Here is a 27,587-nt window from a genome sequence, read left to right on the forward strand (position 1 = left end):
AAGGAGATTTACGAGATGACATGCAGTGTTTACCGTGAATCGAACAACAATGGCTTTAAAATATGCAATGCCTATAACCTGCAATCGGATTGATCCTGGCTTAACGCCATGATAAAGTGACCAGCAGAGCCCAGGTTGCCAGTGGTAGAGGGTCAGAAAGGGGCTGTTGAAATGTGGTCATGGTTTAGTCAACCTAAATATGGTTACATTTGGACCAAGGGATATAAAGACACCTCTGTTATTTCCCAGGTGTGTGTGTGTGTGCGCTTGCGCTCCAGGACATTGGTCAGAAGACTTGCAATTAGGCTTCTATAATAAAATGAGTGGGCATCTAGGGTTGTTTACACAGGCAGCCCGATTCTGATTTTTTTCCCCACTAATTGGTCTTTTGACGAATCAGATCAGCTCTGAAAAAAAGCTTATGTGAAAAGATCTGATGTGATTGGTCAAATGACCAATTTGTGGAAAAAAGATTGGGCTGCTTAAACACAGCCGTAGTGGGGCACTGTCGTGAGCAACGAATCACCATGGCAATGTTTACACAGACAGACAATTCTAATCTTTTTACCGATCACATCAGATCTTTCAGTGAAAACAATTATCAGAATTGGGCTGCCTGTGTGTGCGCATGTGCTTCAGGGTATTAGTCAGAAGACATGTAATTAGGCTTTATAAGATTAGTGAACATTTAGTAGTAGCACACTGAAGTGAACAATGAACCAATGTGTTTGTGTGAGGAACAGTTAATTCAAATCACGTGTTTTAGCAGTTAATCTCATTCAGATTCCCTTAAGTATCCAACATATCTTCTATCTGATCAGAAACACGGTTTGCCTCATCAAGGTATGTCTTCCTGATAGATCAATGTGAGACATTATGCCCACAAATCTACCCTGCTATCTATGGATGAAAAACAGACAAACATCTAGCATAAAAGGCCTTTAATGATGCAACAATCTGCCATGCAATACAAGTGTTTCCCGTCAAAGGCAAGAAACGGGACAAAAACAAAGGCAAAAACAAGCTCATAAGTTATCATTACGGATTATTGGAAAAGGCAACAAACAAAATACTACTTATTTATTACAGATTCATCAAATACTGTCAGTTCCATGCTGAAAAAACAAGGTCTCTCCAGAATGCACAGTAAACTGGAGCTCTACCAGACTCAATGTACACTATTGTTTGAGTGCCAATTTCAGTCTAGTTTAACTAGGCTATGAGAACGCAGAGGCTCCTATGGACCACAGGAGGTTGGTGGCACCTTATTTGGGGAGGATGGGCTTCTGGTAATGGCTGGAGCGGAATGGTATCAAATACATGGTCTCCATGTGTTTGATGCCGTTACATTCGCTCCATTCCAGACATTATGAGTCATCCTCCCCTCAGCAGCCTCCACTGCTATGGACAGTTGTAGTTTGACGTGACATGTCTGACTCAGAGGCGTTTACACAGGCAGATCAATTCTGATATTTTGCCCAATTATTGGCAAAAGAGCTGATTGGTCAAGACTAATTAGTGGGAAAAGATCAGAAGAATTGGGCTGCCTGTCTAAACACAGCCAGATAGGAAAAGATGCATCTACAGATAACTAGTATAGCATCTTAATGTTAGCTGATTTAATTAAAAAAAAGGTACATGTAGTTACTTTCATTGTTCCATAAATACATACCTTCCTGCAGCTTATAAACACTGTCAGGAAATGAATTTAATCATTTCTAAATTTAACAAAACATGAATTCAATATGTTCATGATACATGTGGCCCTGTTATCATCTCTACAATTTATTTCCAATATACAAATCAGATTTTTGGGGGATGGACGTTAAGGAAATTCATGTATATTTTGGAAAGGGTCCTATCAAAACACCCGGATAAAAGACAAAGGATTCATACAAAACTGAAAAGATACTGTAGGGTCATTTCTGTATACAAGTTACAGTAAAGGATTTCAAAATGTTTAATGTCATGCTATAGTGTATAAACTGCTGCCATATTGAAGAATCAACCAGTCTACTTCAACACAAACCATGCTGTCAGCTAGAGTATCTACAGTACTAGGTAATGTGTGATACAAAATATACTTCTTTAAGGCAAATATGTCCCGCAATCAGTCCGTAATATTGCCACAACAAGAAATGCAAATAAATTATATTCAGATGAAATTGTAACAACAACAAAAAATGCTCTGAAAAACAAATGATCAAATTATGTTCTTCAAAAGCCTGTACAAAGGTAGCTTTCCTTTAGCAAAAAAAAAAAGCCCATCACAATTTATTAAAACGTGCCATTTACCAGTGTCTGCCATGACAGCTGATCAGGGAAACTTAATTCCGGCTAAAATACATTTTGTCCAATGTACTGAACTCCATCTCCTGTTGTATAATTCAGGAGTTTGGATTTCAGAGTGTTACAGTGACATTCATCCTCTGTCCCTCAGGGGAATCCCTCACCTCCCCATCAAGACAGAGCTGGTCATATTCACTAATAATAATAATAATAATAATAATAATAATAATAATAAGGGTGCTTCTATTTGTCCTATTTCACTCATGTACAAGTGTGTTAATACGCATGTGTGAATTGGAAATGTATAATTTTTTTGCATATCCCAACTCTGAGACACCTTTGCAGAGTGGAGTCATGGCCAGGGTCAGCCATTATCAAGTGGTTAGGCACCAAACAGAAGAAAACAGACTGAAACAAGGCGGGACTACCCCAAACTTGTCCAATGAGGAATGCTCGTTTTCATTTTCCGTTGCCAGACATTTTGCTACGGTGTGCCCTAATGAATACGACCCTGCTCTCAAACAAAATGATTTAACCTCCCTTATCCTCACCAAGCAACTGATATGAAGAAAAAAAAACAGTAGTGTGCATGTTGAACCGACTTGTTGTATTCTAGCTGAACATCACTGATTCTATTGTCATGCTCTGTTGTCCCACAAAATGAAGAGCGAAATCTGGAGTGTATGTTCCATCTTCATGTATTTCTCATAATGTATGCAAGCTCATTCCCTAGCTATCAGTGCTATCAGATTGTAGTTCATCCTTTGTGCCAGCCATATTGATTTTCCCACACACGATCATGTTAGTGGAGAGATTATCAATGCAACATCAATACAACTGATCATAACTATTACTCTCACAAAGCAACAAAACAAAAAAAATCCTCAACAGTCATCCAATGAGGATTTCCATACATTCCCTTAGACTTTAAAATTCAGCAATTACATTGGTTAGCCTTTCCACTCTGACCTCTGGTCAAGAGGTCACCGTGTGGCTGTGTTTAAGTGCATCTGCTCAGCCGCTGATCACAGACTGAGAAGACCGACTGATCTACAAATCGCCTTGCATCCTAAACGGATACTCACTATGATTTGCAGATCTGTCAGTCTGCCGCCGCCGACTGCAAGGTAGTCGATCTCAAACATGACCTGTGTGCGGTGCTCCACGGGGGTCATCAGAGCAGCAGCAGGATGAAGAGGTAAAGTGGCAGCAGCAGGTTGTCTATCTGCGAGGTGTAGGCTTCCAGCATGGCTACCATGGTGATGGAGCCCACGATCCATGAGTAGGTGGAGTTCAGATTGATGGTGGGGTCGAATATGAGGAAGATGGCCACGGCGATGATCTGGGCGAATACTGACGTGGCTGTGCCCTCCACTGTCTTCTTGGTGCCCGGCCAGCGGATCTCGCCCATGCTGCTGCCGAACACCGACGCCACCGTGTCCCCCACACCCACCGCCAGCACCCCAGCATAGGGCACCAGGCCCCCCGCCCCGGGCAGGATGCCTTTGGGGGCGCAGGGCCCCGGGAACAGCCAGATAGGCAGGGACATGCCTAGGAGGAGATAGATGTGAGTGAGGATGAGAGGTCCAGAGTCACGCTCGTCTAGGAACAGGGTGAGTAACTGACGGAGGAGTTGCCCCAACGGGCGGATGCGGAAGTAGCGCACATACTCCAGGAGCAGGAAGGCCCCCAGGCAGCCCACAGAAGCCACGTGTAGGAGCTGGCGGTCATACACCAGGCCTGGGACGAAGGTGGCTACTACAATGAGGTGGAAGTACTTTCTGACTACTGTAGAGGCCTGGTGCTTCTTGGAGCCTGACTGGCGCTGGTAGTTCTGGTGCAGCACAACCAGGGTGGCCAGAGTGGCCAGCAGCACCCAGTAGCCCAGTAGGCACAGACGCTTGTCGTTCAGAGTCACAAAGTCCAGCAGCCACATGATGGGGTGGCGGCGGATGAGGAGGGAGAGCCAGGGCATGAGGATCCCCAGGCCCAGCACAGCCGTCATCATGTGGAAGAAGAGCGACGACACCCACGTCTCAGACTCCATGAAGCAGAAGAGCAGGGCGAAAAACACCCCTAGGAGAAGAGATCCTACCGCCACCACGGGCAGGAAGTAGTGGACTGGCTCCCCTTTGACCTCAGCCATGTTGAGTGAGCGCTTTATGAGCTGGTTGACGATGAAGCTGATGCCCCCGACGATGAGGAGGGCCTCGCCGGGCGTGAAGCAGCGCGGTAGCAGGTAGAGCACAATCAGACTCAGGTAGACGAATATCAGAAGCACCTCCAGAACCTCAATCACCTCCGACACCGTTAGGGTCTGCTTCACCGTGTACAGGATGGCACTGCTCGCCACGCCCGCGATCACGCATGTGTTGGTGGGCACGGGCCTTGTGATGCCCAGTGCGAGGAGCGACAGGAACAATGCCAGCATCATGCCCGTCACCGTGACCACCATGGAGAAACGCTCAAAGTAGACGTTCCCCGAGGCGGCGCACTTCTCCCGCAGCGCCACACCCAGCAGGGGCATCACCATGACGGCTGGGACGATGCCACTGTTGGCTGACAGGCGCCACTGAAAGACGGCGTTGCCATTACGGAGCAGGCGGTCCCACTTGTGCTGCACGTAGAAGGCCTGGATGACCAGGGCCACGCAGCACCAGGAGTGCTGGTTCCACACGGCCATGTGGACACACATCACCACAGAGAAGACCACCGCAGACTCCACCAGTACCGGGTTGGTCTGCATGGTTGCAATCGGGGGAGAAGACAGGGAGGGAGGGCGGTTCACAGCAGAGGACTCCAGCTTGAATACAAATCTCTTATTTAAAAGGTCTGTCAATTCCTTTCTGCGGCACACATCATGGTTAGTTATTATTTTAGTCCACAATCTTAGGCCTGTCTTGTATCTGTGAAGACAAAGTAGCAAAATGGCTGAAGCAAAATACAGTGAAAAACGATTTAATGAGAATCAAACGTTGAATATATTAGACATATTAAACCATTGTTTTCACATTACACTCACACTTATTTCAAAAGATCCACACCCCACATCGACTTGAAATAGCACTGAACCTTGGCCCACTGACTAATGCTGCGTTCAGTCGCCAGTCGAATTAGGAAACTCGGAAATGTCCGACATGTAACTGGTTAAACACCACACGTGTGTAACTACAACCGGAAATTTCCTAGATTCGACTAGTGCGTGAACGCGGCATAATGCCCATGACCGATTGCCACACTTAATATTCACTCCCAAATTAACTGGCAGGTAGCTAAATGAGATCATGGCTAATAATTGCTATGGATGAATTATTTACCAGAAATTGTACTAGACAGTAAAGTCTAGAGATGACAATACAAAAAAGGCAAGTCTAGACAAGTAGAAATGCCTTAACTCCAACCTTTTTCTCATACAAGAGGTGGTGAGGGTTGATATTATTTATACGGTATCTTTAAAAAGAACGATGTATGGTAACAAGCGTTAATTCATGATCATTCGAGATATCAAATAGCTTTTTGGCTATATGCATATGAACTGCTACATAACGTGGCCTTGCTACATATCCCTCTCACTGTAGTGAGAAATGCTTGAATGCAATTTCAGCCGATGCAGCGACTCCGCATCCTAGTTAACGTTAGCAAAAATTTATCTGACAAATGTACTGAGTTGAGTTCTCGTTCAGATAACCGTTTAATGGTCGAATACCGGCTATTTAAAATGAATTGAAAGCATCATAAATAGACTTACCCGGTAAATACTGCACATATCAGGTTAAATGAGTAAAGCGATATCCGATCTTTCGACTATTATATTCTGCCCAATCAGCTGGCGTTCCTCATACCCAGTAGGAGCTGGCCATATTGACAGCCAAGTCACGTGGTACATGGAAACCTTTATTTATGATGCATGATGTGCGATATTTTCTTATTATATATTTAATTTCATGTGAATGGCAAATGTTTGGTATTTATATACATTTAAAATCATAACTAGAAAAATAACATCCACAGGTCACGTGATGGGGTCCATGTCGCAGACAAGTTACGTCACGTTGCAGGGAGAAGATGGCGGACTCGGAGATGTATGTGAGGTAACTAAATGAAATACAACATGTCTATTTTGACCATTATAGCGTTCAAATTCATGGGTAAAGTTTAAGATGTGCATTAATTTAGAAATTGTACTTAAATTTGCACAGCAATGTGAAAGCTTCCCTTGGAGGGAACTATTTGCTAGTAGTAGCAAGCTGCTAGCTCGTTAACATGCTTGCTAACTACATTTGAATGGCATACTAGCGCGGTCTGTTACACAGTTCCAAACGCATGACGACAGCAGCATGCATCAACGAGACCTGAACTAGTAAGCTTAGTTAGCGTACAACTGGCATTTGTCTGGGAATACACTTTCAGACATGTATTCCTAATAAAAACATGTATTTGATAATTTAGCGAACTAACTTAACGTTGAAGCTGATTTTGCGTATTAAACTGTCTGGTACAGCTAATTAGCTAGCCTGTCAGCTGGAGGGAGTTGACAGCTGGTTCACAATAACAAACATCATAGCACACTTGTTATTAGTTAGCTTTGTTCTAACTGTGGCCACTCACGGCACTTTTATGAAGCTACGTTTTAATAGCCATGTCTAACTTAACCATATTTGCCATTATGCCACTAAAGCCATAACTCTGATTTCAACAGTTAACTGAGTTTAACCACCTGAAAAATACTATCTAGGGAACTATGGAATTGTTTTGCTTTTGCAGGAGCAGCCGAGAGTTGTGGACTATCTTACTGGGGAGATCTGCATTGAGGGAACCGGTATGTAACCTTTATTTCCTCACCTATCATATATATTTTATAATTCAACAAAGTCTTACAATGTCTGCCACTGTGCTTTTTTTTCTTCAATATTACATCCATCCTTGATGGATGAAGGCTCAAATAGAGGAAGAACTAGATCGAAATTGGGAACGATTACTTCAAGGACTGTGTTACTACAAAACACCCAGGTATGCTGTGCAATATAACTATTTAAATTATCCAATATGAAATACTTAAGCTTGTTGAGACCAAATTATTTGAAATTTTTCCTTGTTTTAGTTCATCAGCGGCGGAAAAACTGAAAGCGGACAAAGGTGTGGCCCAACCATTGAAGGACTTTGGGCTGAGGATCAGTAAACTGCTGGTAAGGAATGCTGAAATGATCTGACGGGATAGTGAATTAAATCAGATATACTGATTCTGTAATGATGCATGGCAAAAACAGGTATTATTTTGAATACTACAGTGGCTTGCGAAAGTATTCACCCCTTTGGCATTTTTCCTATTTTGTTGCCTTACACCCTGGAATTAAAATTCATTTTTGGGAGGGGGGGCTTGTATTATTTGATTTGCACAACATGTCTACCACTTTGAGATGCAAATTATTTTTTTGTGAAACAAGACAAAAAAAACAGAACTTGAGCATGCATAACTATTCACCCCCCCCCTAAGTCAATACTTTGTAGAGCCACCTTTTACAGCTGCAAGTCTCTTGGGGTATGTCTCTATAAGCTTGGCACATCTAGCCAGTGGGATTTTTGCCCATTCTTCAATGCAAAACTGCTCCAGCTCTATCAAGTTGGATGGGTTCCGTTGGTGTACAACAATCTTTAAGTCATACCACAGATTCTCAATTGGATTGAGGTCTGGGCTTTGACTAGGCCATTCCAAGACATTTAAATGTCTCGCCTTAAACCACTCGAGTGTTGCTTTAGCAGTATGCTTAGGGTCATTGTCGTGCTGGAAGGTGAACCTCCGTCCCAGTCTCAAATCTCTTGAAGACTGAAACAGGTTTCCCTCAAGAATCTCACTGAATTTAGCACCATCCATCATTCCTTCAAATCTGACTAGTTTCCCAGTCCCTGATGAAAAACATACCCACAGCATGATGCTGCTTCACTGTGGGGATGGTGTTCTCGGAGTGATGAGGTGTTGGGTTTGCGCCAGACATAGTGTTTTCCTTGATGGCCAAAAAGCTCAATTTGTCTCATCTGACCAGAGTATCTTCTTCCATATGTTTGGGGAGTCTCCCACATGCCTTTTGGGGAACACCAAACTTGTTTGCTTATTCTTTTCTGGCCACTCTTCCGTAAAGCCCAGCTCTTGAGTGTACGGCTTAAAGTGGTCCTATGGACAGATACTCCAATCTCTGCTGGGGAGCTTTGCAGCTCCTTCAGGGTTATCTTTGGTCTCTTTGTTGCATCTCTGATTAATGCCCTCCTTGCCTGGTCTGTGAGTTTTGGTGGGTGGCCCTCTCTTAGCAGGTTTGTTGTGGTGCCATATTCTTTCCATGTTTTTTAATAAAGGATTTAATGGTGCTCTGTGGGATCTTCAAAGTTTCTGATATTTATTTTATAACCCCAACCTGTACTTCTCCACAACTTTGTCCCTGACCTGTTTGGAGAGCTCCTTGGTCTTCATAGTGGTGTTGCAGACTCTGGGGCCTTTCAGAACAGTTGTGTGTGTATACTGAGATCATGTGACACTTAGATTGCACACAGGTGGGCTTTATTTTACTAATTATGTGTCTTCTGAAGGTAATTGGTTGCACCAGATCTTATTTAGGGGCTTCATAGCAAAGGGGGTGAATACACATGCATGAACCACTTTTACGTTTATTTTTAAGTTTTTGAAACAAGTATTTTCTTTCACTTCACCAATTTGGACTATTTTGTCTATGTCCGTTACATGAAATCCAAATAAAAATCTATTTAAATTACAGGTTGTAATGCAACAAATAGGAAAACGCCAAGGGGGATGAATACTTTTGCAAGGCACTGTATATAGTGTAATGATGCATGGAGACACAACACCAATTAACTTGAATACAGTATATGGACAGGGTATGATTAACAGTTGTAATTCCTTTCCTTTGTGGAATTTATTAACACACTTCTTTTTTTCAGGGTCTGGATCAACAGCAGAGTGTACAGATTTTACAATGTTACCTTCAAGAAGATTACAGAGGGACCCGCAACACACTGAAGGTAGTCTCTCTACCTCGCTCTCTCTCGCTCTGTGTGGTGATACTAGGTTCGGAAAAAATATCAGATGCCTGGCTGTGAAGGAAATCTATACTACTAAATATTTTCAGTCTAGACACATGTACCTTGACTAGAGATATCTTATCTGCCCTCATAGGATGTTCTGCAGGATGAGAGACCGAGCCAAGCCCTACTTCTGAAGGTTAGTACAAGCTCCCAAAAGCTAACTAAGTTTGCTGGTATTCTATTTCACCAGCTCATAAAGCATAATCAGGTCAATTGATAGGCTTATGCACTGATTCTTTGAGTGTGTGTGTTCAGATCGCTGACTATTACTACGAGGAGCGTGTGTGTCATCTGCGATGCGTCCTCCTCCTGCTGACGTACTTCCAGGATGAGAGACACCCGTACAGGGTAAGGAGCTCCCTTCTGTCTGCTAGGACTTACACTGTGGTCCAATGTTACACTAGACCCATCTGTATGTATGGGTAATGGGGGGTTGGGTCAGGCTGGTAAGCTCATTTGCTGGTAAGTTCATTTGATGCTCATGCTAATACAGTACAGGCCAATGTTGGCTATTTGTTGTAGCTATGATCTTTTACAGTATATCTAACACATTGTAACTTATGTTTACATTTATTGATACCAATTATGGGAAACAACAGTGAAGCATACAATGGTACAGGTTACAAATAGTACAGTTTAGACATGGAAGTGTGTAAACATAAAAAAAAAAGGAATGACAACTTTGAATCAATTTAGTTTTTTTTTGTTTGCTTTGGGTGCAGGTGGAGTACTCCAACTGTGTGAACAAGCTGGAGAAGGACCTGGTCACCAACTACCAGAAGCAGTTTGAGACCCTGTTCAAAGCTGAATCCCCGACATGGGAGACTCATGGCAACCTCATGGTTAGAACTACATTCTTTACTACCATATTCTTACACATTGAGTTTAGGATCTGATTGACGACTCAGTGCTTGAAGTCAATATGGGTATCTCAAACTCTCCATAAGTTCTTATCCTAATGTTTTCAACATTATCTTGTGGACTTTCTTTCTACCTACAGTACCAGTCAAAAGTTTGGACACCTACTCATTCAAGGGTTTTTCTTTATTTTTACTATTTTCTACATTGTAGAATAATAGTGAAGACCATTAAAACAATGAAATAACATGTGGAATCATGTAGTAACCAAAAAAGTGTTAAACAAATTAAAATATATTTGAGATTCTTCAAAGTAGCCACCCTTTACCTTCATGACAGCTTTACACACTCTTGGCATTCTCTCAACCAGCAGCACCTGGAATGCTTTTCCAACAGCCTTGAAGGAGTTTCAACATATGCTGAGCACTTGTTGGCTGCTTTTCCTTCCCTCTGCGGTTTAACTCATCTCAAACCATCTCAATTGGTTTGTGGTCGGGTGATTGTGGAGGCCAGGTCATCTGATGCAGCACTGCATCACTCTGCTTCTTGGTCAAATAGCCCTTACACAGCCTGGAGGTGGGTTGGGTCATTATCCTGTTGAAAAACAAATGATATTTCTACTAAGCACAAACCAGATGGGATGGTGTATCGCTGCAGAATGCTGAGGTAGCCATGCTGGTTAAGTGTACCTTTTTGAATTCTAATTAAATAACTGACAGTGTCACCTCCAACGCACCATCACACCACCTCTTCCATGCTTCACGGTGGGAACCACACATGCAGAGATCATCTGTTCACCTACTCTGCGTCTCATAAAGGCACCACGGTTTGAACCAAAAATCTCACATTTGGACTCATCAGACGAAAGGACAGATTTCCACCGGTCTAATGTCTATTGCTCGTGTTTCTTGGCCCAATCAAGTCTGTTCTTCTTATTGGTGTCCTTTAGTAGTGGTTTCTTTGCAGCAATTTGACCATGAAGGCCTGATTTACGCGGTCTCCTCTGAACAGTTGATGTTGAGATGGGTCTGTTACTTGAACTCTGTAGCATTTATTTGGGCTGCAATCTGAGGTGCAGTTAACTCTAATGAACTTATCCTCTGCAGCAAAGGTAACTCTGGGTCTTCCTTTCCTGTGGCGGTCCTCATGAACACGAGTTACATCATAGTACTTGATGGTTTTTGTGACTGCACTTAAAGAAATTTAAGTTCTTGACATTTTCCGGGTTGACTGACCTTCATGTCTTAAACTAATGCCGGACTGTCGTTTCTCTTTGCTTATTTGAGCTGTTCTTGCCATAATAGGGACTTGATATTTTACCCCTGCCTTGTCACAACACAACTCATTGGCTCAAACGCATTAAGAAGGAAAGAAATTCCACAAATGAACTTTTAACAAGGCACACCTGTTAATTGAAATGCATTCCAGGTGACTACCTCATGAAGCTGGTTGAGAGAATGCCAAACCTCTCTGCCATTTGTTTAACACTTGTTTGGTTACTACATGATTCCACATGTTATTTCATAGTTTTGATGTCTTCACTATTATTCTACAATGTAGAAAATAGTAAAACTAAAGAAAAACCCTGGAATCAGTAGGTGTGTGTGTGTCCAAACTTTTGACTGGTATTGTATTTAAACCAGAAAATCAAGGAAATCAAAGGTTTTTATCAGTTATATATTGAATCTTATTTCTATTATGTGCATCTTTCTTAATCAATCATGTTTCTCTCTGGTCAGACGGAGAGGCAGGTGTCCCGCTGGTTCCTGCAGTGTCTGAGGGAGCAGTCCCTGCTGCTGGAGATCCTGTTCCTGTACTATGCCTACTTTGAGATGGGTCCCGGAGACCTGCTCAGCTTCACCAAGATGTTCAAGGAGCAGGGCTTCGGCCTCCGCCAGACCAACAGACACCTGGTAGACAAGAGCATGGACGCCCTGGTCGACCGCATCGGGTCAGTCACAGCACTAATACACTGGAGTGGATGGAAATAATCATAGCTAGCTACTAATTGTTGGCCTCTATATTGATCTGGGGTTAGGGACATGGCCTAAAATTTAGAAGATTGCAAGCTACATTTGTTTCCTTTAGCAATTCATTTGTAAACAGAATGGCAGAGCACTAGCGAATGCACTGTACTGGATGTAAGTCTACATAGCCAGCTAGCTACTTCCTAATGGCATATTTATTGGTCAGACAGATTTAAGTAGGTTACATTTTCAGGATAATTGCTACATTTGTTGCTTTGGCTTGGGCAAGGGATTCAGCTTAATTAAAGAACAATACTCTTTTCTAAAGGTATTCCCTCTTGTTAATATATCTCTCCTTCTGTCTTGCAGGTACTTCAGCTGTCTGATCCTGGTGGAAGGCATGGACATAGACTTCCTCCACAAGTGTGCCCTAGAGGACCGCACGGAGCAGCACCAGTTCTCCAACACCCCTGCCATCAGCAAGGTAAACACTGAGCACTTTTACATGTTCTGTTGGAATTGACATGTATACACTCCCGCTTTTGTTATCAAGTCATCAGAATGAGCAAGTTCAGATTGAAATGTTCTGAAAGTAGTTGTTTTGATGATCAGTTCGATGGGGGAATACTTTGCAATTGATCAATAAGTGACTCATTGTCAACTTTGTCACCCACCAGGAGATGGACCAGATGCTGCTGACGTTTGGTGACATCCCTCACCACGGGCCAGTGCTGCTGGCCTGGGTCCTGCTGAGACACACTCTGAGCCCAGATGAGTCCAGCCCTGTCATCAGACGCATCGGGAACACCTCCCTACAGCTGGGGGTGTTCCAGTACCTCACCACCATGCTGCAAGGTCTGGGAGGCACTGGGAATAATGTAAGAACACACACATTATAACAAAAATACACACACACACAAAACGCTCACCTAGCACAGGACAGCACACACAAACACATATTTTACATACGCATATAGCACAACACGCACAACCTGCAAGAATATTCACACAATGTTTCAGAAATATGCTGCTTTCAATTTGTATTTATTTAACTAGGCTAGTCAGTTAAGAACAAATTCTTATTTGCAATGACGTCTTAGGAACAGTGGGTTAACTGCCTTGTTCAGGGGCAGAACAACAGATTTTTAACTTGTCAGCTCGGAGATTCAATCCAGCAACCTTTCGGTTACTGGCCCAATGCTCTAACCACACCTGCCACCATGTTATGTTTCCTCCTCCCACAGTGCACAGCCAGTACAGCCAGGATGTGTATCTACGGCCTCCTCTCCTTTGTCATGACCTCCTTTGAAGAGGAGACGCTGGGCAGCCAACAGGTACCAGGCCTTGCTATCTCACCTTGAGGCTCAGACAAGTAACGATAATGTTGAGTTGTAGCACAGACTGATCAGTAATATCACAGATTCATGACTTGAGAAATTTGCATAGTTTTACATTCCTAATGATGCTGATAAATAATATCGCAGATTAATGATTGAATGGTCCCCCCCATAGCATCTGATAAATGCAGCGTGTGAAGTCCTCTCTGCGCCCAGTCTGGCTGAGCTCTTCTGGGAAACGGTGAGGAGAAATTAATTAAACCAATTCTGCTTCATGAAGGATGTGAAATCACTCCAAGAATATGTCTCTAGCTAAATTTCCTAATATATGGTTTTTTGAATGCTTTTCCCAGAAGCCCACTATGGGATTGGGAATGATCCTGGATAGCGCAATGGGAATGTTCCCACACAAGACTGGTCTGCTGTTGCAGCTCCTCACTGCGCTCCTGTCAGATAAGTCCACTGCAAAGAAGGTATTGATTACACACACTGGTCTGTGGTTACACTTGATTCGTGTGTCTGTGGTTATACTTGATTCATGTGTCTGTGGTTACACTTGATTCATGTGTCTGTGGTTACACTTGACTCATGTTACACTTGATTCATGTGTGTTAGGTGTACATTTTCCTGGACAAGATGTCATTCTACACCGAGGTCTACAAAACGAAGCCCAATGATGTCATCTCTAGAGACGACGAGACACTGTGGAGGAGACAAGCACCAAAACTCCTCTACCCTCTCGGTGTGTTTAGGCTGCTTGTTAGTCTGTTTCTTCTAGTGGGTGCACATTAGTCTTTTTGTGATGTTATAGTCTTTAAGTAATTGTCTTTCATTATATTTCTGATTGAGATCTCTCCCTCTGTCCGTCAGGCCTGGGTCAGACAAACCTGCGGATGCCTCAGGGTGTGCTGGGTCAGGTGGCTGTGGGGGAGCAGGGCTACGTGGTGCGCTGGGACTACTCCTACAGTGCCTGGATCCTGTTCACCTGTGAGATAGAGATGCTGCTCCACGTTGTCTCTACTGCAGGTAACTAGATAAATGCAGGCACATTTACAGACCCACACACATAATTACACAGGTCAAGTCATATTGTATACCCAAATGCATCCTCAAACATACAGTACACACACTCAAATCATTTCTCTATCAGCAGAGATCCTTCAATACAATAGTTTTTGATTCAGAGTATGTGAATATGTGTGTGTGATTCTCTCCCTGGTCCAGATGTGATCTTACACTGTGAGCGTGTGAAGCCCATCCTGGACCTGGTCCATAAGATGATCAGCACAGACTGGACCGTGTCTGACTGTCTGCTGCCCCTCACCTCACGCATCTACATGTTACTGCAGAGGTGAGACTCAACACACACACACACATCTCTTTATCACTCTGTCATGGACAGTAATCAGATATTTCACATGGAATAATGATAAGCTTGTTTGGGCTCCCATCAAAGTTGATTTCTAAGTATTTTGTATTTGTTGGTACTTTGTATTCATGGATTATTTGAGAATATTGTGGTGTCTTTGAGTTAGGTTGACGTCAGTCATCAACCCTCCAGTGGATGTGATAGCGTCCTGTGCGAACTGCCTAATCGTCCTGGCTGCTAGGATGCCTGGCAAGGTGGGTTACAGATGGTCTGGTTGAGCAGGGTTTCCCAAATGCAGTCCTGAGGCTACCCCTGGGTCCACCTTTTGGTTTTTGCCCTAGAACGACACAGCTGATTTTAAATAATCAAAGCTTGATGGTGAGTTGGTTATTTGAATCAGCTGTGTAGGGGGGCCCAGGACTGAGTTTGGGAAACCCTGCTCTACGTGGCTCTGAAGGGCCTCATAGCCTCCAACAGACTTAAAGGACCTGTGCAGCCAAAACATGAATTCCCATGTGTTTTATATATATTTCCACACTGAGGTTGGAATAATACTGTGAAAATTAAGATGAGGCCTTTTTTTATTGGTAAGAGCTGTTTGAAAAGACCACCTGAAATGTCATCCTGTTTTGGTGGGATGGAGTTTTGGCCTGCCTGGTGACATCACTAGGTGGTACGTTTTGTTAATAGACCAATAGGAAAGAGTTCCAATCCTCTCTGCCAATAACAGCTGTTACCAGTTATCTCCTCCTAACCATTCCCAGACAATCTTAGCAAAATTATTGCTTGAGAAATTGCTCTTTGATAAGAAGCAATTTTTTGATCATTTAATTGAAAACAATCACAGGTACTTAATTGTTAACAAGAAATAATTTCATATTGAGATAAAAATGGACCTTTACCATTCCTTAATGTGTGTGTATTGTTATGCCCCCTCTACTTTCTGAGTAGGTTTGGTCCAGCTTGCACCACACTGGTTTTCTGCCATTCGCCTCCTCCCCTCTGACCAATATGGCACAGTCCATCAGGTAGGTTGTGTCAAGCCATATCATATTCACAGTGGGGAAGTCTTTGAGGGGTCTTGTTTCGTCATAGTTAATATTATGTATTTGTATATTTCCAGTGCTGAGGGGATGAAGGCAGGTAACTACGGCAACCTGCTGGTCCTGATAGAGCAGCCCAGAGGGGAGTACGCTGTGACCATCGCCTTCCTGCGTCTCGTCACCACCCTGGTCAAGGTATCTCTCTATTCTATTAAAAGTCTAGTAATGGCTCATCAACCCCCCAAAAAACAGCTTACATGTATGCCATCTCAATGTCTTTCTTTTACATGGGGCATTATATAGCCGTTTCAAGTAAATCTGTTTTTAAAGGGGAAAAATAAAATAAGCATACAGACAGACGAGACAAAAACGGTCAATACATTATCGTAACACTTCTCCATGCCTCAATCTCCACAAAGGTCTTGTGTTTAGGGGCTAGGAGTTTATTTGTCATTGTGCGGCTGACTGACTGACTATCCGTAGTTGTAATGCCGGTGTGTGTCCCCTGCCCTCAGGGCCAGCTGGGCAGCACCCAGGACAAGGGCCTCATCCCCTGTGTGCTGCTGGTGCTGAAGGAGATGCTGCCCACCTACCACAAGTGGCGCTACAACACCCACGGAGTCAGAGAGAGGATCGGTGAGTACCTTCACAAGTCTATGGTGGTCAACTACATCAGTGATATCCCTTTTAGAATATGTGCAGTGTGTGTCTGTCTCAAATTGCACTCTGTTCCCGTTTTATAGTGCACTACTTTTGACCAGGGCCCACAGTTGAGGGTGGCCTTAGCCGTATTGAAAGGGCTGACTGTAAAACTACTGTCAGACTGGAAAACATTCTGAATCCTCTTTCTCACTACTTTCTTTAATCCCTCTAGGTTGTCTGATCCTGGAGTTGGTCCATGCCATCCTGAACCTCAGTCCAGAGGGAGAGGCTAGTGGCAGGTAGGGCTGCTGTGCATATAAAAACAACATTCCTTATTCTACCTAAACAGACATTAAATCACTAAGAAACAAAATGCTTCTCGTCCGTCTGAATGGCTGGTTATTGAATTTGGGCCTAAGTAAAACGCACATCTGAATAGTGCGTTGCAGACTGACAGGACTCTGTAGATGGAGCCTAACCCCATAGTATTACTATAACCTTTCTCTATCTCTCCCCCAGCACACCAACCCTCCAGTCTCTGTGTATCTACAGTCTGGCTAACACCGAGGCTGGCCAGGCGGTGGTTAACATCATGGGGGTGGGAGTGGACACCATAGACGTGGTCCTGGCTGCTCAGCCCAGCAGGTAACGTGTCACTCTACACCTCTACAGCTGACCTCTACAGCTGACCTCTACAGCTGACCACTCTGCTACACCAGTGGTCTTTCTATCATAGTGTCTCAGGAGGGGGAGACCGGTTCAGAACATTGCATGTTGATAGAAAAGCAGTGGATATAGTTGCCACAGCTTTCTTTTTTTTTAAGAGTGGGGCAGTCCCACTCAAGTGTTTTTTTGTTTATTGGAGAGGACAGAAGTACAGAGGAAAGATGGAGCGTTTAATGAAATGCAGTGGGACGGATTCAAACCCGTGCTGCTTAGACCGCTTGACCACCCTAGACCACTTACAATGAATTCTGTTTATATAACTGAGTAAGCACATGGGCCCTATTGTATGTTCTATTGTTTGTGAATTGGAAACTGATGATTTCCATGTGAATTGAAACTTTTCTGTCTCCCTCTAGTGGTGGCTCGGAGGGCCCAGGTCAGATCCTTATCCAGACGGTCAAGCTGGCCTTCTCCGTCACCAACAACGTGATTCGCCTCAAGCCACCGTCGAGCGCCGTTTCGCCCCTGGAGCAGGCGCTGACGCAGCACGGTGGCCACGGCAGCAACCTAATCGCCGTGCTTGCCAAGTACATCTACCACAAACACGACCCGGCCCTACCGCGCCTCGCCATCCAGCTGCTTAAGAGGCTCGCCACGGTAACTCAATACACATTGCACATATGATGATCAGAGCAATCAACTAAGGTAGTGAAAATCCTGACATAGTTCTAGCAGCATCATAAGTTACACTTGCCACATTCTGTTGGGTAGTGTTTGGAGGTTAGCGAGCATCTGTTGGGTAGTGTTTGGAGGTTAGCGAGCATCTGTTGGGTAGTGTTTGGAGGTTAGCGAGCATCTGTTGGGTAGTGTTTGGAGGTTAGCGAGCATTCTGTTGGGTAGTGTTTGGAGGTTAGCGAGCATCTGTTGGGTAGTGTTTGGAGGTTAGCGAGCATCTGTTGGGTAGTGTTTGGAGGTTAGCGAGCATCTGTTGGGTAGTGTTTGGAGGTTAGCGAGCATTCTGTTGGGTAGTGTTTGGAGGTTAGCGAGCATTCTGTTGGGTAGTGTTTGGAGGTTAGCGAGCATCTGTTGGGTAGTGTTTGGAGGTTAGCGAGCATTCTGTTGGGTAGTGTTTGGAGGTTAGCGAGCATTCTGTTGGGTAGTGTTTGGAGGTTAGCGAGCATTCTGTTGGGTAGTGTTTGGAGGTTAGCGAGCATTCTGTTGGGTAGTGTTTGGAGGTTAGCGAGCATCTGTTGGGTAGTGTTTGGAGGTTAGCGAGCATCTGTTGGGTAGTGTTTGGAGGTTAGCGAGCATCTGTTGGGTAGTGTTTGGAGGTTAGCGAGCATCTGTTGGGTAGTGTTTGGAGGTTAGCGAGCATCTGTTGGGTAGTGTTTGGAGGTTAGCGAGCATTCTGTTGGGTAGTGTTTGGAGGTTAGCGAGCATTCTGTTGGGTAGTGTTTGGAGGTTAGCGAGCATCTGTTGGGTAGTGTTTGGAGGTTAGCGAGCATTCTGTTGGGTAGTGTTTGGAGGTTAGCGAGCATTCTGTTGGGTAGTGTTTGGAGGTTAGCGAGCATTCTGTTGGGTAGTGTTTGGAGGTTAGCGAGCATTCTGTTGGGTAGTGTTTGGAGGTTAGCGAGCATTCTGTTGGGTAGTGTTTGGAGGTTAGCGAGCATCTGTTGGGTAGTGTTTGGAGGTTAGCGAGCATTCTGTTGGGTAGTGTTTGGAGGTTAGCGAGCATTCTGTTGGGTAGTGTTTGGAGGTTAGCGAGCAAAAACACGAATCAATCAAATGTATTGCCTTTTTTACATCAGCAGTTGTTACAGGGCTTAAAAGTAGAGGGCAAGAGAATGCAGTGAGACACTGTTGAAGTAGATGTCAACAGAAATGGGGACAAGACTACAGTACTAGTCTCTCAAGATCTTGTGTAATATTTACGTAACCTTCTGGTTTCCAGGTGGCTCCCATGTCGGTGTACGCCTGCCTGGGCGGTGATGCGGCTGCCATCAGGGATGCCTTTCTGACGCGGCTACAGAGCAGGACGGAGGACATGAGGATCAAGGTGATGATCCTGGAGTTCCTCACCGTGGCTGTGGAGACCCAACCGGGCCTCATCGAGCTCTTCCTCAACCTGGAGGTCAAGGACGGCGCAGAGGGGTCAAAGGTAAGAGCTGGGCGGGGCAGGCAGTCTAAGCGTAGGACAGGAACATGTTAGGACTTGTGTGTTGATGTTTAATACGTATAGTTAGATTTTCTTTGAGTTTCTGAATCTTTATACCAGACTCGGTTTAGTCATTTAAAGGACAAGTCTTTCTTATTTTCCCTCTGTCCCTCCCAGGAGTTTCTGTTGGGTGAGTGGAGCTGTCTGCAGGTTGTGTTGGACCTGATTGACTCCAGGCAGCAGGGGAAGTATTGGTGTCCCCCCCTGCTGCACCGCGCCGCCCTGGCCTTCCTCCACGCCCTGTGGCAGGACCGACGGGATAGCGCAATCTCTGTCCTACGCACCAAGTGAGTGACCTGACTCTCACACACAGCCAGAGATACACGCTTGAACATGCACGTACACACACACAGCCAGAGATACACGCTTGAACATGCACGTACACACACACAGCCAGAGATACACGCTTGAACATGCACGTACACACACACACAGCCAGAGATACACGCTTGAACATGCACGTACACACACACAGCCAGAGATACACGCTTGAACATGCACGTACACACACACACAGCCAGAGATACACGCTTGAACATGCACGTACACACACACACAGTCAGAGATACACGCTTGAACATGCACGTACACACACACACAGCCAGAGATACACGCTTGAACATGCACGTACACACACACAGCCAGAGATACACGCTTGAACATGCACGTACACACACACACAGCCAGAGATACACGCTTGAACATGCACGTACACACACACAGCCAGAGATACACGCTTGAACATGCACGTACACACACACAGCCAGAGATACACGCTTGAACATGCACGTACACACACACACACAGCCAGAGATACATGCTTGAACATGCACGTACACACACACAGCCAGAGATACACGCTTGAACATGCACGTACACACACACACAGCCAGAGATGCACGCTTGAACATGCACGTACACACACACACAGCCGGAGATGCACGCTTGAACATGCACGTACACACACACAGCCAGAGATGCACGCTTGAACATGCACGTACACACACACACAGCCAGAGATGCACGCTTGAACATGCACGTACACACACACAGCCAGAGATGCACGCTTGAACATGCACGTACACACACACAGCCAGAGATGCACGCTTGAACATGCACGTACACACACACAGCCAGAGATGCACGCTTGAACATGCACGTACACACACACAGCCAGAGATGCACGCTTGAACATGCACGTACACACACACAGCCAGAGATGCACGCTTGAACATGCACGTACACACACACAGCCAGAGATGCACGCTTGAACATGCACGTACACACACACAGCCAGAGATGCACGCTTGAACATGCACGTACACACACACAGCCAGAGATTATGCCGTAACATTGTTTTTTTGTTGTGTGTTTCAAGTAACACCTCATGGCACAATGCCTCTCCCCTTTGTTACCTACTTTTGGTGTGCATGTATTGACATGTATGTGTAACTGATAGATACACACACACACACACACACACACACGTTTTTGTTATTATATGTATGTAAATTATGTCTTGTCTTTTACATTATCTGTCGGACCCCAGTAAGACTAATTGTCGCCATCGGTGTTGGCTGATGGGCATCCTAATAAATGATTGTATTAAATGTATGACGTTTCCTCCCACAGAGAGAGGTTTTGGGAAAACCTGACCACGCCGCTGTTTGGAATCCTTCCCTCCCCCTCAGACATCACTGAGCCTTGTGTTCTGGAGACCTGTGCCTTCGTCATGAAAATCATCGGCCTTGAGATCTACTATGTGGTCAGGTAACTAGGCTACATGTTTCTATAGCTACATACAGCAATTCAAGCCAGTATATTTGGTGGATTGAGTTGTTACTGGTATCACTGGCTTTATCTACCAAACTGCATATGATATGTGTCAAGCTGTCTGCATTACCTATTATTCTGTGTGTAAATCCGGGACACTCCATTTTAATTGTTATGTATTAATTTGTGGATGTCCATCATCCATTTTGTATGATATGTTACGAACTTGCTAAATATACAATATGTTTCAAATTACAATTTGTTGCTAATGTTGGCTCGGTGGCTATCATGAGCTAGCTGGCTAACGTTAGCTAGGTTAGGGGTTAAGGTTTTATTTTTATTTAACCTTTTATTTAAGTAGGGAAGTCAGTTAAGAACAAATTCTTATTTACAATGACGGCCTACACCGGCCAAACCCTAACCCGGACGACGCTGGGCCAATTGTGTGCCGCCCTATGGGCCAATCACGGCCAGTTGTAATACAGCCAGGATTCGAACCAGGGTGTCTGTAGTGACGCCTCTAGCACTGAGATGCAGTGCCTTAGACCACTGCGCCACTCGGGAGCCCACTGGAGAATATATTGGGTTAAGGTTTGGCGTTAGGGGAAGGGTTAGCCAACATGCTAAGTAGTTGCAAAGTAGCTAAAAAGTATTTGAAAAGATGTTAATTAGCTAAAATGCTGAAGTTGTCCGTGATGCGATTCAGGGACACAACCTTTGGGTTGCTAGACATTCGCATTATTCGCCCACCCCGATCAACCACCCTCCTTTCGGTTTTGCCTTAAGTAACCGTAACATATCATACTCATTTGAGTGTCCCAGATTTCCATTTATTATGTCTAGTCTGAGACCAGGCTGGTGTGAATTGATGGTGCAAAATGCTAAACAAATTCCTGTGACAATAAATGAATAAAATATACATTGAGATATGAAATAAACTAGTCTAAATGAGATTGATTTGAGTAGATTTTTTTAAATGTAATGGATAGATCAGACACGATTCCCTATTCTACCTGACGGACATTCATATCTGTTCCACACAGTATACTTCTATCTGAATGGCCCTCTCTTTTCCCCAGTGGCTCTCTGGAGCGCTCTCTGAAGGATGCACTGCAGAAGTTCTCCAGCGGGCGGCGCTACGAGTACTGGTCCCAGTATGTTAAGTCCCTGGTGGTCCACGTGGCAGAGACGGAGGAGGAAGAGGGCGTGCACTCGTTCTCCGAGACCCAGATGGTCATCTCAGCCTGGCGGATGCTGCTCATCCTCTCCACCAGTCATGTATGTCACACACCACTCCACTCGTCACTGTGGCGTTTAAAAAAAATTCCCTAGAATTCTGTCAAACATGGCAGAGGAAGTCGTCCTATGAATTCCATGATGAATACATGCATAAGCGATAAACAATACCCCATAAATATATGGGAGGTAAAAAAAAGATCCTATGCTGATCAGTGTGACTGGTTGCTTGATTCATTGATGTGTTCTGATGTTTACAGTCGCATGTGATGCAGTTAAAGGAGGACTCTGCCAGACTTAAGCTCTTCATGGACGTACTGGATGGGACCAAAGCTGCTGTGAGTTAGTCAAAATGACAACTGCTCTCATCTCTATTTCATCTCTGTCCTCTTCTCACTCACTAGCTATCACCTCCCCCTTCTCTCTCTCCCTCTCTCTCTAGTTGCTGGTGCCCATGTCTGTGCCCTGTCTACGTCTGGGATCCATGATGGCTACTCTTCTGCTGATCCTGCTTAAACAGTGGAGAAGGTTTGTGTGTGTGCCCACATGCGTGAATTGATGTACATTGTGTCCACACACATTGAAATATCAGGATAATGAAAATCATCTCAAAGCTGTTCTAATTCAGTGAGGTAGTACATTGGTTGTTAATAATCAAACTCTTTCTGCACATCTTAGTACTAACACCTTTGTCGTCTGTCCCCCTGTCCTGTTTCCCCCTGTCCTGTTTACCCCTGCAGTGTGGTGGCCACGGCCCCTGACGTCCTGGCCCCCCTCTCTCTGATCCTGGAGAGTGTCCTGCAGGCCGACCAGCAGCTGATGGAGAGTACCAAGGCCAAGGTGTTCTCTGCCCTCATCTCTGCACTGCAGATACAGGGACTCAACGGTGAGGGGGGCTAATCGCTGTGTATGCAACTCAATATTAGGAAGGTGTTTTAATGTTTTGTACACTCATTGTACATGACTTGTGGAGTACTCTAACAGTATTGCTCATTACATTGATCAGGTGGGGAGATCTCCCAGCTGCCCCAGCTGCTGCTGTGTGTGTGTGAGACGGTGCAGGATGAGGCGCTGGCACTGATTGACAGCACTCGTCACGCGGCTCAGGTGAGGGATGTCCCGGATGATAAAGACAGCATGGAGACTGACGCCGTCCGCAGCGTCCAGAAGGACCAGAGAGACGGGGTGAGTCACACAGCGCCGGCAATTTAGAATGAGATTAACTTTATTATTCACGTAATGTGGACATTTCTCTTCAGCTTAACCGCATAAAAACAGAGCTTAAGCAACACTAGAATAATTGTACTCTTCTAAACACACACAGTGCATAACGGTTGCTCCAAGTGTTTTGAAAAAGGGCACATCCAACCAAATAGTAAGCTGCAATGAATTACCTGTGCATGTGCTGAATAAATTCTAATCTTTGATCTCGGTCAGGGCAGCTCAGCATGTCTGTGGTGGACCATCTCTAGCTTTGGTTTATGTAAAGCAAGAGTGGAATCAGAAGTTTTGATTTAAAGAGATTTGCATGATTTCTTGGTAATTCATTGAGTGATGAGGGGATTCATATTCACACCCCTCTTCCTCTCCCTCTTCATCTCTGTCTCAGGTGTGTGTGCTGGCCTTACACCTGGCCAAGGAGCTGTGTCGTGCCGATGAGGACGGGGAACACTGGGTTCTAGTGATGAGGAAGATTCCAGCTCTCCACTCTATTCTCAGCGCTCTAGAACTCAGCCTGCGCTCCAAACAGAACCTCTACTTCACCGAGGCTGCCCTGCACCTGCTGCTCACGCTAGCCCGCACACCACAGGTACACACACACTACTACAACATTGCCATATAAATTACTAAGACAGATATATTAGACATGATTTCTAATACAAAAACAAAAATAACTAAATGCTTTATCAACCACATTAGTAATAAAGGATATTTCATCCCTCCTGTCCTCCAGGGTGCAGCAGCAGTAGCCGGGGCCGGCGTCATCCAGAGTATCTGTCTCCCTCTGCTCAGTGTCTACGAAGTGCCCTCTAACGGAGCCTCACAGGTAACACACAAGCACAACATGGTACGTCCCAAAGGGCACCCTATTCCCTGTATAGTACACTATGTTTGACCAGGGCTTATGTCTGGTCAAAAGTAGGGCACCACGTAGGGAATAGGGTGCCATTGGGATCGAATACTAAACCAATCATTAATTGACACTGCATTGAAGAATTGTTGTAGTGTTATTCTAATGTTAGGCGCTCGCGCTCTCTCCCTAACGTTAGGCGTTCTCTCTGTGTTATTATAACTTTAGTTTCTCTTCATCTCCCTGGTCAGGGTTTCTCCCGTAAGTCCCAGGATGCTCCCTGCTGGCCGGGGGTGTACCGCCTCTCTATGTCCCTCATGGAGATCTTGCTCAAGACGCTGCGCTACAACTTCATCAACGAGGCCCTTGACTTTGTCGGAGTGCACCAGGAACGCATACTGCAGGGTGTGTGTGTGTGTGTGTGTGTGTGTGTGTGTGTGTGTGTGTACACCATCTCTTCTTTTCTGTATATGGAACCTAAAGTCTCTTTCTCTGTTTCTGTCAGTGCCTGAATGCGGTGCGGACGGTCCAGAGTCTGGTGTGTCTGGATGAGGCTGACCACACAGTGGGCTTCCTGCTGCAGCTGTCCAGGTTCTGTAAGGAGTGGCAGTTCCACCTGCCCCATCTGCTCCGAGATGTACAGGTCAGTCAGCACTGAGCAGCACCAAATGTACACTTCAACTCTAATAATGAATGAAATGATTTGTTTTATTTTTCCCCAAAGTATATGTTTTTAGCTTACAGCAATAGACTCAGGTTTTTACTTTTTGTCAACCTGCAGATCAATCTGTGTTACCTGTGCCAGACGTGCACCTACCTCCTCCACAGCAGGAACATGCTTCATCACTACCTCCAGGTCAGACAGACATTACCATGGTGTTACTGGGATTAGAAAGTAAAATTTGTTATCCCAGGTTGAATTAATGTCTAAAGAACTCATTATTTTCATTTATTTTACCGGACCTCTGTCATTGTCCCCAAGGCCAAGAATGGGGAGGCGCTGGCCTCCGGCCCCCGTGCCCAGAGAGATCCTCAGACGCCCTCCAAAGCGGCAGCCGAAGGAGGGGGCGGGGAGAGGGAGGAGGCGGAGCAGAAGGCCCTGCTGGTGGTGCAGTGCAGCCTGCTGAAGATCCTCAGTAAGACTCTGGCCACGCTGCAGCACTTCACTCCCGACTGCTGCCAGATAATACTGGACCAGGTGAGAATAACACACTTTGAACCGTGACTCCTGTCATACTCACGACTCCGTTAGCTCAATCTAACAACTTACCAAACACTGACGTCCTGCACCATCAGCCTCTACATAGTTTCCATACACCTAAAGAATATGTTTGAACTGCCTTTTTGAGTTGAAATGTGTTAGCATATGTTCACTGACTGAGATTGTGTGTGTGACAGTGTATGGACCTGGCTGAGTACAGGACCTTGTTTGTGCTGAGCTTCACCACCTCGGCCTTTGACGCTGACGTGGCGCCCTCTTTTGGAACCCTGCTGGCAACCATCAACGTGGCCCTAAGCATGCTGGGAGAGGTTGTCCACCCCCCAATCATTTCAAATCTATTCAGTCCGATCCAAGTCAAACTATGATCACATTGAAATTATTTTATTTCTTGCAAATGGAGAAATATAAATTGTACTGTACATTTGACTATGTGTTCTGTCCGTATTTAGGTAGAGAAAAAGGAGCCAGCTTCTCTGAGTGTGGCCTCCCTGGCCTCGTCAGAGGAAACCCAAGCCCTCAAGTAAGGAGACCGAGAGAAAGTTGTTCTCACTGACGGTAATATTGGTCATTTCTAACTGGTATGTGTGACTGTCCTTCCAGGTCTCTGCTGATGTTCACCATGGAGAACTGTTTCTACGTGCTCATCTCCCAGGCTGTCCGCTGTCTGAAGGACCCCAGCATCGCCCCCAGAGACAAACAGAGACTCAAACAGGAGCTTGGCTCTGAACTGGTGAGTCATTCAAACTCGAAGCATCATTAAAGTACCACCAGACTAATTCTTTGTCCTATTTTACCATTCCACTCTAGTCCCATCTGTTCTTTTCAGCTCAGTGTCTTGTTTCTAGTAGACTGCAATTCATATATATTTAAAATATTGCTTGATGTGATGCCTGTCTCTCCCCTCCAGAGCACCCTCCTCTCCAGCCTGTCCCGTCATTTCCGCCGTGGCGCCCCCTCGTCCCCGTCCAGCAGCCTGCTGCCATCTCCCCAGCCCCCAGGCGCCAAGTCCAGCCACGAGGGTCAGGAGCCTTTCATCCAGCTGGTGCAGGCCTTTGTACGCCACATACAGAGGTAGACCCACCACGTGGTTTTCCTGTTAAGAAATTATGGGCCTGAAAAACTCTTGGCACACATGCTCATACGGAACCATAACCGTTCTCTTCTGAATTATACTTTTCGCGGTGCAACAGTGTCGGTTTATTCTCTTCAGCTGAAGTGATGTTTGTACAGCAGATTGTGAAAGTGACTGGCTTGACAATGTCCTGACGTGCCAGATTCTAACAATCGGGCTTTGTGCCAAAGCCATTTGGGTGTTCAGAAAATCTCCACTTGGTCATGCTTATAGCCTACTATACCTCAGTGGGAATGTCAAAACAGAGGATACAGCTGCTTACAAGGGCTAGCTAAAAACAAGTCAATTTTGAGATACTGTAGACATTTACGTGTAAGGGAATCATTAGTAGCAGATCTTGGTGCTATTGAACATCAGTCTTGTTGACAGTGTCCAGTCTTTCCACCGGCCTAGTTTTATAGGCCATTGCTGACAACAGACCTTTTGGTATCGAAGAAATCAACCCCGTATATCAAATTGTGAAGCCACATTTAATCAATTTATACATTTGTAATGAGCTGCCTAGTTACTTTATCTGCTGTTTTCTAAATAATTTTGACTTTAACGCTTGGACTGAGGGATGTTTTCTCCTTTTAAAAATGTTATTTGCATCTGCTTGGATTTTCTGACTTATCATTTGTACTGCTACATTAAAACAGGTTTGCTAATAAAATACCTTTTAGGTAGAACATGACA

At 44.9% G+C, this 27,587-nt stretch overlaps 2 protein-coding genes across 4 annotated transcripts; one reads left to right on the forward strand and one right to left on the reverse strand.

Moving 5' to 3' along the window:
* Positions 1–3,185: 3,185 nt before the first annotated feature.
* Positions 3,186–6,159, reverse strand: dolk (dolichol kinase). Of its 2 annotated transcripts, none has more exons than XM_014142170.3 (2): positions 6,038–6,159; positions 3,186–5,195 (listed from the first exon to the last, which is right to left on the reverse strand). In XM_014142170.3, exon 2 carries the CDS (start codon positions 5,033–5,035, stop codon positions 3,464–3,466), a length of 1,572 nt encoding a protein of 523 aa, XP_013997645.1. In that variant the 5' UTR covers positions 5,036–5,195; positions 6,038–6,159; the 3' UTR covers positions 3,186–3,463. The 2 variants fall into 2 exon arrangements, with proteins under 2 accessions (XP_013997645.1, XP_045549033.1); XM_045693077.2 differs by lacking the exon at positions 6,038–6,159 and adding an exon at positions 5,312–5,389.
* Positions 6,160–6,314: 155 nt separating this feature from the next.
* Positions 6,315–27,585, forward strand: nup188 (nucleoporin 188). 2 transcript variants are annotated; one of them, XM_082956283.1, is made up of 42 exons: positions 6,315–6,380; positions 7,054–7,108; positions 7,226–7,299; positions 7,391–7,475; positions 9,238–9,318; positions 9,473–9,517; positions 9,637–9,729; positions 10,104–10,223; positions 11,979–12,190; positions 12,576–12,690; positions 12,884–13,084; positions 13,451–13,540; positions 13,719–13,784; positions 13,897–14,016; positions 14,159–14,285; positions 14,414–14,569; positions 14,768–14,894; positions 15,079–15,166; positions 15,864–15,940; positions 16,036–16,150; positions 16,471–16,591; positions 16,830–16,896; positions 17,117–17,242; positions 17,680–17,920; positions 19,215–19,421; positions 19,596–19,765; positions 21,111–21,248; positions 22,331–22,529; positions 22,748–22,825; positions 22,930–23,015; positions 23,228–23,373; positions 23,494–23,672; positions 24,097–24,297; positions 24,442–24,534; positions 24,810–24,959; positions 25,061–25,201; positions 25,340–25,414; positions 25,541–25,756; positions 25,957–26,088; positions 26,230–26,300; positions 26,381–26,510; positions 26,688–27,585. In XM_082956283.1, exons 1-42 carry the CDS (start codon positions 6,355–6,357, stop codon positions 26,853–26,855), a joined length of 5,208 nt encoding a protein of 1,735 aa, XP_082812409.1. In that variant the 5' UTR covers positions 6,315–6,354; the 3' UTR covers positions 26,856–27,585. The 2 variants fall into 2 exon arrangements, with proteins under 2 accessions (XP_082812409.1, XP_082812416.1); XM_082956290.1 differs by having other exon boundaries at positions 6,337–6,371.
* The last annotated feature ends 2 nt before the right edge of the window (positions 27,586–27,587 follow it).

The sequence above is a fragment of the Salmo salar genome, chromosome 01 (assembly GCF_965601325.2).
Source record: "Salmo salar chromosome 01, fSalSal1, whole genome shotgun sequence".
In the NCBI taxonomy this organism is placed as follows: domain Eukaryota; kingdom Metazoa; phylum Chordata; class Actinopteri; order Salmoniformes; family Salmonidae; genus Salmo; species Salmo salar.

Excerpts from the sequence above, each read along its gene's own strand:
- dolk (XM_014142170.3), bottom strand. The coding sequence starts at position 5,035 with ATGCAGACCAACCCGGTACTGGTGGAGTCTGCGGTGGTCTTCTCTGTG.
- nup188 (XM_082956283.1), top strand. The coding sequence starts at position 6,355 with ATGGCGGACTCGGAGATGTATGTGAG. Across the intron at positions 17,243-17,679 it reads CTGGCTGCTCAGCCCAGCAG|TGGTGGCTCGGAGGGCCCAG; the intron begins GTAACGTGTCAC and ends GTCTCCCTCTAG. Across the intron at positions 25,415-25,540 it reads TGCTTCATCACTACCTCCAG|GCCAAGAATGGGGAGGCGCT; the intron begins GTCAGACAGACA and ends ATTGTCCCCAAG.